General features: G+C 33.1%; 1 protein-coding gene across 2 annotated transcripts in view; it reads right to left on the reverse strand.

The window, feature by feature from the left end:
- Positions 1 to 13,745, reverse strand: part of LOC117166824 (flocculation protein FLO11-like) — a 95,838-nt gene that overhangs the window by 40,882 nt on the left and 41,211 nt on the right. For both annotated transcript variants that reach the window (XM_033351150.1, XM_033351152.1), the window contains one exon: positions 6,881 to 6,952. In XM_033351150.1, the coding sequence (XP_033207041.1) occupies positions 6,881 to 6,952 (72 nt within the window). The remainder of the gene's footprint in view (positions 1 to 6,880; positions 6,953 to 13,745) is intronic.

Genomic DNA, 13,745 nt, shown 5'->3' on the forward strand with positions numbered 1-13,745 from the left:
CCCCCATAATTTAGTCCAACGCTATTTAAAAGCAACAAGATGTTATTTTCCGTTAATTAGTGTTACAATAGTAGTAACTTGCACTTTAAATATGAACCAAACACAGCTCAGCCGTCCAGGTGAAGAAACTGTACAACTGTATTTTCATCAAAGATGAGCATACCTACTGCAATTTTCGAGAATTCCTGATAAAGAAACAAATCTGTAGAAATTCTAGCCTACACGAATTCCAGGATTTTTGATAGTGCTGAGCCCTCAGATCCTGATAAAAGAAACACATCTGCGCAGATGTATTTGTCTCATGAGGATCCTCGGTCTTTCGGCAGCCGGTCACATTTTTCCGAAGGTTCCAGTGACCGAAAATTAAAATAGCGAATAATAGCATACCGAAATTTATTTTTACTCATGTCGAAGTATTCGAAAATAATTTAAGCGAAGATTCATTTTTCTGAAAGTCCATTTTCCTGAAATTTCGAAATTCAGAAGGCCTAATTTGGTGTGAAGGTTCAGTTTACCGAAAAATCAGTTAAGCGAAAGTGATTTATCCGAAATCATTCAACCGAAGGTTTAAATAACCGAAAATTTAAAAATGGTTTATTTACATTCAAATAGATGTTTAATAACAAATAAAACACGTATAATGCGTAATCAAGTTGTTTGAAGGGATAAAAAAAGTGCAAAATCAAGAAAATGAGTGACAAAAACCTTATCTAGTTGATATACATTAATTTACGTTAAAGAAAAATTACGAATTGAGTTAAAGGTTACGCCCCGAGGAAGAAAAAATAAATAAAAAATCTTCGCTGAAACTATTTTCGAATAATTCAACATTCATTGAAATGGTTTTCGGTCAATTAATTATTCGGCAAATTAGTTTTCCTACAAATAAATTACGGTATCCTGATATTTACTATTTTAATTTTCGGTCACTTGATTCATCGGAATAATGACCGGCTGTCTTTATTAGTAACGAATCTCGGCGACTTTGGGCCTTAATATCTAGCATATCTACAGTTTTGCATATAAATAATTGGAATTCACAATTTTTTGTTGTTTTAATAAATAGAGCATGTCCAATTTACCCAAGAACAGTATTTTTTTCAAAAACTCTCATTAAGGTACAGGAGCAAGCGCGCTTTATTGAATATCTCAGTTTATTTCAAATGCCGTTCTATAGTTTCTTTATCAGGACGGCAAAGTTGGGGACAGCACCACCATGCTCATTCTTACCACGTTATTTGCTTTGTGTCTGACTATAACGTTCTATTTCCACTACATAGTAGTATATTGTGTACCCAGGAGGCAAACTGAGTCTTTACTCTATCAGCGTATGTTTTGCTAACGGACCGTACTTAAATTACGTAACAGCCCAAGGCGGGGGGAGGGGCCCAAAAAAGTTGTTACGGTCTTTCATTCATAGACGTCCTTTTTGAGAATTCGCAAATAAAACAAATAACTTGCATTAATTGTACAGAAATTTAATATAAATTTAATATGAATTTAACGTCGTGTGCTCACGTCTGTGTAACTGCCGCACACTCCCCGCAACTCCTTTAATTCCTACCTCCGGCGCGGTGTCAATTCTCGGAAAGGATAAATCCGGGGGCGTTATATACAAGTTTAACTGTATTTTAATAGAAATTGTATCTTTTTTGGATGAAAACGCAACTGTTCGGTTCAAAATTAATCTTCTTAACTTAAGGGTTCAACTATTGTGTTTGAAAAATTTGATTAAGCCACTTTGCTAAGAAATCATTTTTTTTAATGATGATTCATATTTTTAGTGGAAAATTCATCTCTTAGGTAACAAGTTTAACAAGTATGTTAAAAACTGATGTTTTAATTAAAAATTCAATTGCATAGGTAAAAGTTGAACTACATTGTTTACCATTTCTTAATGACGTTTTATTCCTGTGGTTAAAAATTGAATTATTTTATAGAAAATTAAGTTTTTACTGAAATTTTTCTTTCATTAGTGAAAATCTTAATTTGTTGAAATTTCGTGTTCTTTTTTTTCTATCATTGTTTTTTATATGAAATTTCATATATTTTAGTGGAAATATCAACTTTTACACTTTCTTGTAGAAAATTCACCTTTTCGGTTAATAATTTAAATATTTTGTTAAAAAATCCCCTTTTATTACATAAGTCATTTTTTGTTTAAAATGAGTAAATAAATTTGAAAATTTTGAATTTCTATTTGACATATTGTTTTATTCCGTTTATAAAAGATTTCTATGTCAAAAATATTACAAGAATAAAATGCTGGCATTTGAATGTTACTATTCAGGGAAAACGACAAATTGGTCAGGGAAAAAGCAGGAATTTTCAAAATATAATTGTCATCCTGCTAAGCATCCTATTATCTTAAATATAAAAAGCTTCCATAAGTTTCAAGTCACATATTTTATTATTTCGGGAAACCACAAATTATGTACAATAAGAGGGGAGGGGGCACCAATATTTTGTAACGGTTTGTTACGGGGGGGTGTTGTAGAGGGCCTATAATCCATGCGAATGCGCATGTGCGGAGTACGATCATAATAATAATTTTACCCCGCACATGCACATTCGCTATCGCTCCACTTGTTGTGTAAACGGCTACTTTTAGAGCTAAAAAGGCGCTGATAAAGCGCGTAAATCATGCCAATGCTTGTGGTTTGCGGAATAATTTTCTTTGTAACACAGGCATGATTTACGAGTTCTACTAGCGTCTTTTCAGTTCTAGAAGTAGCAGTTTTTGCGACAGGAGGACTGGAAAGCGAATGCGCATGTGCGACGTGGTGGTCTTTTAACTTTCGGAGTCCCTCGATTTGCGTCGAAGGCCACTGCCGGCCATCCCTTAAACCGCGCACTAACGCAGGTTCAGGTGTATTTATTTAAAGTTTTGAAATGCCAATAATTTAGATATTAAATATATTAGATTGCGATAGTGTGAAAGCTTTTTCTTTATAAAGATAGAATTTCAACTATATTCAAATCGTTCTAAAGAATTTCAGCTATATTCAAATCATTCTAAAGAATTTCAAATATTACTGCAATCAGAAAATTTTTTTCAAAGTGGGACTTTTTGTTATAAATAAATATTTTCCGGATTCAAGTTTTTAATTAGAAAGTGTTATAAATTTCATAGCGCGAAAACTCAAAGTGCTTTTCAACTAAAATGCTGTGAAAACAAAATAAACTTGTAACATTCAAATTTAGTTTAGAGTAACGTAATAACTGTAAATGTCAGAATATTTGTATAGTAAGGTACTTTCAGGTTTAAAATTTAAAATAACCATTTGTAGCCAACTAAGATTCAAATTTGAACTATCTTAATCCTTGCTTGCCACCGAGGGGTAAAAAAATACCCCAAACCTATATTTCCTTACATATAAGTATCTAAATTCAATAAAAGCGGGTCTATAGTAACATTTGTCAATAGTTGGAGAATACAACAACACTTCAGGCTAAATAGCATCACGCTAGGTCGATTAGTATATTTTTTACAACCGCCTGAAATTGCGTGGGGTATAAAAATAACTCCATGTGGCAGCTACGTTTTAAATAAATATTTTGGAGTACATTTTTTTTGAGTGTCTATCAACTTGAGAGATATTAAATATAGATATTCTACTTCGTGAAATCAGATCCGTAAATCTGCCATCTTCTCAACGATGCTCTTTATGTAAAAGAAAAGATGACAGAAAGACAAAGAGAGGATGTTCATCGTGTTTACGCTCAGCGCATATTGGACCACATTGTTGTTAGGTGCCTCAGTTGTAAAGGTTCATAAAAAAAGTGTCGAAATACTCTTGAATGCTATTTTTGATATTACATTTCTCTTTACTAATTTTTAATAAAATTTTAATTTAAATACAGTTTAAATAATAAATAAAATGAGTTATTTTGCTAAAAACAGGAAGTTCATTTTTTCACAAAATTTCTTCCTTCATTTCTCAGAATAAATATACTTATGTCGGTAAAAACTTAAATACTATTTTTTCTTTATACTAATAGACCAAATGAAGACTCAGTCAAAATTTTAGCTCATTCTAACGTGAGAAAACAAAATTCAGAACTTTTTCTAAAAATGGTCATTTTTGCACTTTTTTTACTCTTAACATTTTTTTGGGGTATAATTAAATTAATTTCTGACTATATACAGCGCACTATCTTTTAAAGCAAGCTTTCAATATGTTCTAAAAAAATTGCCAAGTCAAAATAATAAGTAGTTTATTTTTTATAACAGTTTTTGTCACTGGGGTAAAAACTTACCCCGGTGTAACAAGTATGTTATTCTACAGAGGTGTAGCAAGCAAGGGTTAAATTAGTATTAGAAATGATTAAAAACAAAATAGCTCTTTTTAAACAAGCACTTCAAAAGTTGGACACAAGCCTCTAAATCATATGCAGAGTACCTAATTGCAGTTGACAGAACGAGAATAATAATGGCACATGCGTACATTGATATGTAGTCAATTAGCGCACCGGTGAGTAAAATTTCCCACGCGCAATTTATTGATAAGGAACTTTGCGAACCGGTAGAGTTTGGACGTTATGTGACATGGCTCTTGCTGACTGTTTCAGAGCATCCTTCAGTTTCTAACTTGCTCGGACACGGTTGCTGCAAAAAACAGTGTGTGATCCACAGGCGCAGTTAATTGCTGGCGCGTGCGATTTCAGCACTCTACCGTATTTCTACTCCAAATTTGAGATTTAAGTTTGAAAATATGAAGCTCGAAGTCCAAAAAATTAGCTTGGAATATACACCAGAGATTCAAAACTAACATAAAAATTAAAGCTGCGTCAAATTCTTGAACGAATGCACTTTAATGAATTCAAATAAAAAAAGAAATGCATTCAGTAATATTTTTCACGATTTAAAAAACATAAAAAATTATTTCATTGGCCCAGATCTACAAAAATAACAAAAATATCAAATTTAAATTACTAAGCCAATAGCCAATAGCTAAGCCCAAAGGCAAATCTTTTCTTGGCCAATATATATTGCATATTCTGCCCATATTGCGTTTGAAGGAAATTGCTATGATAGCCGATAGAAGACAAACTCGAGTGTTTTGATTTAAATCTCTTCACCGACCGGAACTGGAGCGCTCTCTACTCTATAGAGAAGAAAGTCAGCGGAGTAAAACGCGTGACGTACCTTCGTCGACCATTGTACGAAGCAGCACGTCCCAACATTTTTCCATCACTCCTTATCTCCTCTCACTCTTTCCGCCCATCTTTTTCTCTCCAGCTTATGCTCCCTCATGCATGGATACAATTAAGGTCCGCGCCGCAGGATATGTGTGGTTATTTACACAAGTAGCTTAGCACCAAGTTGAAGAAGAAGTCGAAGTCGAAGAAGGCCATCCGTTTATAATTACCGGTGAGATGCTGCGTAAAAATAACGCCACCGAAGTCCACCGGCACCATTCGGCTGGTCCTAGTTGGTTGTCTATTGCATAAGAAAGTCGATAGTCGAAAATAAACAGCTTATTTGCTGGATGTATTAAAAAAACACTTGCAGTCGAGCGACAATGTTTTCGAAGCTATTTATTTCAGCAATCAACTTCCGGCTAATGGCAAAACTGATCCATCGGAAGAAACTCAGAACATGTTGCTTGAACATGACTCCTCATTATTATCATTGTGAAAGGAACAGGCCACGTCACGATTTCACGCTTACGGGATGATTCAAGGAGTTATACTTTTGTCAGAAATGACGATAAATAAATAACTAACTTGTGGATAAAGGTTATATTAGAAGTGGCACTTATTAGATAGATGGCGCCACAACATAAAAAAACGTGAAGATAGGGTCACCCAAAAAACTCAAATTTACCAATTAACTTTCATAAGAACCTGATTCCATTCAATATTAACCAAGCTGAAGTAATCTTCTATCAAAATCTAATTCTGAGTAAAAACAGGCTCTTATATGAAAGTCATAGTCGGAGCTATTTTAGCGATTTTCATTTAATCTAAAAAAAACACGTTCACACTAATTTGGAAATTATCGTAGTTTTAAATTTAAATTGTTGCATATTTTTTTTTTTTTTAATTCTGGCATTAAATTTCTCTATGATTAAATATTTTTATTCAGAAGATTTTCTACAACTTTTTCTATGTTCTTTGTTATACAGTCAAACATTAAGAGAAACAAGGGGGAAATATGAAAAAGAATGTATACGCTAAAAACTCAGAAATAGAATATTATTATAAAGTTCTGAATTAATTTTAGTGGAAACAATTGAAAGTGGTTTCCTGGGTCGATTTTAATTGTTTGTATGTATAATATCCATATTTTGGTTGATCTAAACAAAATCCAGATCATATTTCAAATCCAATATCATTGGTTTCAAGCAGCTTAAAAATCGATTGCATCAAAAAAACGTAAAGATTTATTTTATTGAGACACTTCTGTCCATTCGTTATATGTTTATTGAATCACATTCCACAAAGTGCGTATGTGTGCTTGAATATATATAACAAGTTTCATTCAATTTGGCACTAACGTACACAATCAGGCCCCTCTCGCCAAACTTCCTTTTGAGAGGATGTCGCTTCAGTAAGCAAAAATTTTATATCTAAATAAAGAAGTAACTCGAATAGTAACGAGGACTTGAAATTGGGCGATACTTTTTCAGTATTCAATCAAAGCTTGTTGTTTCAATCGATCAAACGAGGTACAATTTTGCGTCAAGGACGTTTTTCGGAAATATGATTCATATTCATGTTTTTTCCAACATCATATAAACCGCAAAATATTTTATTAACCACTTTAAATGAATTTGGGTTTAGAAAATATGTCTTTTCTAAATCCGAATCAGGTTTGTTATTTCCTAAATATATTTAATTAATTTGCAATTATGAAAGAAGTAAATAAACTCACCATCGATGATGAGCATTTTTTCTTCACAGAAGAGGTCGTCGGCATCTGTACGATCCCTTTTTAATTTGGCACCTGCGAAGAAAAGAGAGGTTTTAATTTTAATTTCTCACTTTCTCTAAATTGGAAAGCCCTCAAAGAGATTTTTTTATTTGAAACTTCATGTACAGTAGGAATTAAAAACTCAGTCCGAAAAGAGAGCGACAAGTACCCTCGATAGATGTCGTAAATTGCGGGAATACTCAAATTTCCATCTTTTACCACGACTGATAAAGAAAAAATAGTGTAATATCAAATTTATTTTTCATGGCAATTCTACCTATAGCAAAAGCTTCAATTTCATGCCTTCCCGAAGAAACTTGAACTCAAATAAAAGTTTTCAGCCTAGTGGTATAAAAAAAACAAAATTTTCCGAGGGATGCACAACTTATAAAATCGATGTAGGGGAGAGTGGAATACACTCGAACCGCGTTTATATCCGCGGTCCTGGAATATAAAAATCCACGTATATCCTCTTGGCGGGGATCCCAACAATTCTGCTCAGCGAACGGAAAATGACGGCGCTGCGCTCTGATTGGCTTGCTTGCCACGTGGTACTACGAGGTGGTGGATGCCAAGCGGACATAAAAAATCATTCTTTCGATTTTTGCTAATCGATCCTCCCAATTTAATAAACAAGTCTTTTTTTAAACTATTTTTCAACCATTTTAGTTTAAATTTTTGGTTTAAACAATATGTATCCCTGTAAATCGTGAAAAGTTATTATTTTTCGGGATAAATGATAAAGACGATAAAACCGACGACATTAGCTGCGCTGTGAATCTAGACTCGGGAAAAGTTCTCAGATATAAAGCCGTTCCGAACACGTACGCTTGGATGGGTGACCATCTGGGACGTACGACCAGATTGTGTATTCGGTTTAATTTAACTAATGTCGAGCGAGAGGCTTGACGCCGAGGATCATAGCATGATCCAATGGATCATGGATCATCTGCTAAGCTCGAGAGGTTGTTTTCTGCAATTTTCCTTCCCCTGGGCAAGCTTCCAGGCAAATGCGAGTACACCAAATTCTCGCTTTCAGTCACCCGTTCTCGACTTTCCTAGAACTACTGGCTCAAGCAGTATATCAGGGGAGTAGGGCGAGAACGGTTTTAACATTATATATAGATATATGTTCCAATTGGAAACGAGTCAGGCGGCCCTCACTGTTTAACGTTTCTGTCTCCCTGAAATCAGTCTAAGGCCATTTGAAGGCAACCCCCGACATTTGAGTGAAAGCGAGAGTTTGGTGTACTTCTTATGAAGTCGGATGCAGCCGCGGGTTATCAGCGGTTGTGATTAAATTCATACAGTGATTCTAAGCCCACCTTGTTATAACAAAATTTTCGCAGGCCGATAATCAGTAAAGTAGAGTAGTCCGGCGGTATATGTACTCATGCTAAAGGCTAAAGGACCTAAATGATGCACTAGCAAGGAGGGTGACCCCTGTATAGACCTCTGGTTTACCGGAGTTTTAAAATAAAGGAAATGTAAAATATGCTTTTAATCACAATGCTACGGGACCTAAATGGATCAACCTAGCAAGACAAAATAACAATACTAGTTGATGAATGTCGAAAGTATTCTTTTTTTAAACATATTTTCCAAATGTTCGAACAATTTCTATTTGTATCATTTCATCCCCGCCAAATTCTGAAAAGTTCATTTTTTCTGGAAATAATGATACAAGTAACCAATGCTGAAAGAAATGTTTTGTTCAGGATATTTAGCAATTTTTGAAACAAATTTCATCCTGTGAAGCGTGATAGTTATTATTTTCTGGAATTAGTATATCGCCAGTCATGGATGCTGGGAGTGAAATTTTTACGTAAAAGACAGTCGGAAAATATTTAAACAACTAATATCAATTGTTCATTTCCATAGGAAATATGGAGAAAATTCTAGTTTTTTCCAATCTCTTAAACTATTTCGTCTATTAATCAGTATTTTCCTTCATCAATGAAGTCAATCTAAATAAATATGTACAACGTAACTGAAAAAAAATTATTTATAATTGATTGATTAAAAGCATGATATAAATTCTGAAATTTGAAAACACGGACTAATAAGCTACACAAATTGAGAGTCAAAACCTAAATTAATAATTATTTTAATAATTGCAAATTGCTTTCGACAATAAATATCACTCTTAACATTCATTAAGTGGATCAATAATTCCAGAAAATAGTAACTTTTCAAGAGTTACAGGGCAAACAATGGTTTAAATAATATTGCCAAGTATCGTTGAAAAAATATATTACATACTCTCAAAATTCGTTACTCGTGTCATTGATTCCAGAAAACAATAACTTTTAACAATTGACAGGGGAAATTGTTAAAATAATAACGAAATATTTTATGTAAGAAATATTATTCTTAAAATGCATCAACTATATAATTTATCCCGAAAAATAATAAATTTTCATGATTTGAATAGACGGAAAACATTTTTTTAACAAATAATAAGTGTTTAAACAATTCAGGTTGAAAAAGTAAAAAAAATACCATTCTTAGCATTAATTTGTCATAAAACTGCTATTTTGCATTTTGGGGGGATTTTCCGAACACAGTATGAAGGGATTGGGATGGGGGGGGGGTCAAAAATTGATTGATGAGTGAAGATTGTTCCTTAAACATTCCTTAACAAGTGAATAAACTATGTGAAACTCTTAGTATACACTTTTGCATGTTTAGATACCAGAAAATCAGGTATTTAAGTCATTTAATACGCTTTGAACTAAGTCACGTGGTTTGTCCCGCACAGCTGTGACGTTTAACGGTGTTGATTGGTGTGTTAGAACATTTTTATTTTGCCCTACAACAAAAAACCAAAAAATTTAGGTTCTTGATGAATTTAACATCGGATGAAACTCAGTTTTTAATGAGATTGAATTTTCAACTCATTTTACCACATAATTAAAGACGAAAATTGATTCGAAAAAATCTTGACATTTGTTTAGAGCCTCGCATTATTATTAATTATGCACTTTTTCTTCAAAATGAAGGTTCAACCGACGTTAAATTTGATAAAAAATCTCAATCTTGCTGTGGCTCGTGTCCGAACCACGTCGGGTCTGGTTAGGTTAAACAAGATTATGTCAAGTCTTCTGTTATTGTCGTGATATTGTTTTTCAAAAAGTAGATTGCGATTTCAAAATCACAAAATTGTTGGGAAGATTTCTTATAATCGCAATGAAGGCAAAGTAAGCTTTAATTCGCTAGAATCAACATCACAATTCATTTTTAGCTTCTGAAGATTTTCAGCAATGTATTTGAGAAGGCGTCGTCATTTTGAGCTTATTTACTATTTATGTAAATAAAAAAATGTTTTCCAGCTTTTTAGAATTTTATAATTTGGAAATGATATTGTGAAAATAGAGATAACCTTATACCAAATGTAGGAATTTCCGGGTTAGTAACATTATAGATTAAAGCTTTTTATATTTTCTCGAACATAACCTCACTTTTCAAATCTCACTCAACGTGTCCCATGTGCATTAGTCAAAAGAAGATCATTGCAAAAGATTATTAAGAAGATTTAAATAAAATTTTTAATTAAAATTCATGTGTGTGTTCGTGTGTAATAGCTCTAAATTTGAACATTGTTTGTTAAAGCAGAACAGTTTTTTTCGTCATGCAAACTCTTATCGATAAATTCAAGCCCCATCAAAATTTCTGCACGGGTGCGTCTAAATAAAATTAATTAACCCCTTACTTTCAAAAGCCCGGGAAATGAGTAAATGATTACCGATTTAAAAAGAAGATAGGGAATCGATAGGTAGATCTGGTCCAACCAAGTAGGGTATGGTGGCGCGCTTTGACTTGAATGCTCTATAAATTATAATTGAAACGTAATTTTGGTGTGTTTGTATCTTTTAAATTGAAGCTCAGATTATCAGGGAACCTGCATGTTATTTTTCAAATCCGCTTTTTAGGTACGTCATTATTTAAAATTTAATTAATTAATGAATATTCCATTTCAGTAGCGGGCTTGCCCCATACACTAGGGTACGGCGAACTTTATATTAGTGTCTTTAATTTATATCATTCAGAACATTCTGGAATACAAATTACTCCAGATATATTCAAAACTTAATCAACATTTTCCGATCAATCGAAATAAAGGGGCAAACCCCAGTTATAAGATCTACGATTTTAGAAATTGCCTTATTCGTCTCTATTTCAAGTAGGGTAATGTTGAGAATTTCACTAGAACTTGACTGGTAAGTTCTAGTCAGAACCCTTTAAGGCATTGGTAAGATTATTTTGAATTATTTGAAAAATTTTCTATATGTTATTTTTTGAAGTGACTCCTCCAGTTTTTTTGCACACGTATCATTAAGTTCTCTATTTCAACATATTTTTCCTAAATAATTTGGATGGGCAGATCATGGATAACAAAATGTTCAAAATTTCAACAATAAAAATTTCACCTGTTCTTTTTTTAGAATTGTTTTTTAACTTTTTTCGAAAATTGGTTTAGTCGTTTTCGACAACATTTTATTTCTTTATTTTCCTTTCCCCTCTATAATTTAAAATATATATATTGTATATATAAATTTATGGTCAACGCTTTGTAAAATTTTATGTCACATAGACACCAACTTAATATATTAGTTTGGATCTGATACGGGTGCAACGCTTATATGCTTATCCTTATCGCAAGCGTTTTTTAGTTCAACAAATTTTTGACATTAGAAATATTCATTAAAAATCTGCGCTCGTATCAGCCCCAAAAATCAATGCTGTAAGTTGGTGGCTTTGCGACCTAAAATTTCCCAGAAACTTAACCATGAAATCGAGATTTTTTTTAAGTTATGGAGATGAAATCAAAACAAAAAATATAATTTTTTTCAAAAATTCTGGCTGGAATAGACGCCTCGAGCGGTCGCAACGCACAATTTTTCGAACTTTAAACTTTAAACGCATTTTTCTCAAAACGCACTTTTTTGGGGTGGTCGTCACACAGAAAAAACGAAAGATAAAATTTACGTCAATTCCAGGTGAGAGATTCATCGCAACAAAAATTAACCTTGCACTATCTATCGTCGTTAAACTTCATTAAATTGGAGAGAAATGGGGATTCCCACCTGCCAGTTGTTTTTGCGTTTTTTGCTAAACGGTACTAAATAAGTTCTAATTCGTCTAAAATAGTGTAATTTGTTTCGGAGGAGATACTATATCAGTAAGAACAATTCTTTTTTCTGTTGCTTATTCTACATGTTTCACCGAAATTTGCTCCCTTCAGCGGGGCGCAGTACACGTGATCAAAATTATTCTCCTAACCTGGGTGAAACTTTTGCCGAAATATATTTAATTTTTAACTGTTGCAAGTCTTAACTTCAACAAATTTTAACTTTGTTTTTTCTGTTCTTTTCCATCTGGTGTCCTGATTTAGAACTCGAATTCACTCATACTTTGCCGTTTTCCCATTTCTGCTAAGGACGCCGTAGCAGACGTCAGCTTTTATTCCATCGTAGGATAAACTTTCGCCAAATAGCATGTAAACTTTAATAGCGGGAAATTTTATATGCAACAAAATTTAACTTCAGTTTTTTCTGTGCGCGATTCCAGCCGATCCACTAGACAGATTTCGTTCAACTTTTTTTTTAATTTGTAAAAGACTTAGCTATCGCATGACCTTCGGTCATGATTTTCCCCTAATATTTAATAACAGTTTGACACAGTAAATGTTGAAAAAACGGAGAAAAAAAAACGAAAAAACTTATAGAAATTCACCATTTGTTTATTTATCGGTATTTATTAATGATTGAGGATCATACGATAGCCACTCATGGACTCTTTAACAACCAATTGGGTTTTTGTGTTTCAGATGATCCGAAATTGAGATATCATGGGGACCGTTTTTTCACATGGCTTCTTCAGATCGCCCAAATCTCGGCCGGATGTTAATAAAAAATGGCAAAATGTTGTTTTCCGTTAGCCAAAATTAGGCCCTGCAACATAATAAATAATTGCGAATGTCTATTAAAAATTAATGCAAAAAAAATATTGAAAAAAGGTCCTTGAAAATAAACTACCCCCTTAAGCCGCTTTCGAGAAAAAAACGTTTTTAGCAATCTAGCAGTCATAACAAAAAAGATTTTAGTATATTCAAAAATCAAATAATCATGGTACATAAATATGATCAAATATTAAAAAGGTGGAAAGTTTCTATCCATCGAAACGACAAATAGCCTCACAAATTATTTTAAACCAAACTCTCACTTTCAGTCACCCCGTTCTCAGCCTTTCTAGAACTGCAGACTCAAATAGTTTTTCAGGGGAGTAGGGCGAGAGCGGTTGTGACATTATTTATTTATATACATTTTTTTTCTTGATTTTAACACAAAAATAGAAGACACGTATTTTTTCTTTTCAATATAATATGTGAAATTCACAAGTTATCATTATTTGAAGTTTCAGAATCTAATGAAGATCACTTTTTTGAAATACTCAAAAGCAACAATTATTTATTTATTAAAATCTGGATGTTTTATAATGAAGTTCATAATTGTTCATACTTTGACTGTGTGATATGCGAAAAATATTAATTATTTATTTATCCGGGAAACATGCAAAAATGTTAAACAAATTGCATTTACAACAAAAAGATATCTCCGAAATGAAATTTTTTCCAATGTAATTTTGCAATATACTTCAGAGAGTGTCTCACGAAAATTTCAGAGTGGACCGTAAATAAGTTTTTGAGATATAACAAATAATATAGAGCCGTGTTACTTTGAGCGCGAGCTGCTGCATCGTCTTACCCAGTCTACCACGAGCATGTAAAGTCGAGTTCGTTAACTTACGTAATCGTGGATATTTT

The sequence above is a fragment of the Belonocnema kinseyi genome, chromosome 2 (genome assembly GCF_010883055.1).
Source record: "Belonocnema kinseyi isolate 2016_QV_RU_SX_M_011 chromosome 2, B_treatae_v1, whole genome shotgun sequence".
NCBI classification, from domain to species: Eukaryota; Metazoa; Arthropoda; class Insecta; order Hymenoptera; family Cynipidae; genus Belonocnema; species Belonocnema kinseyi.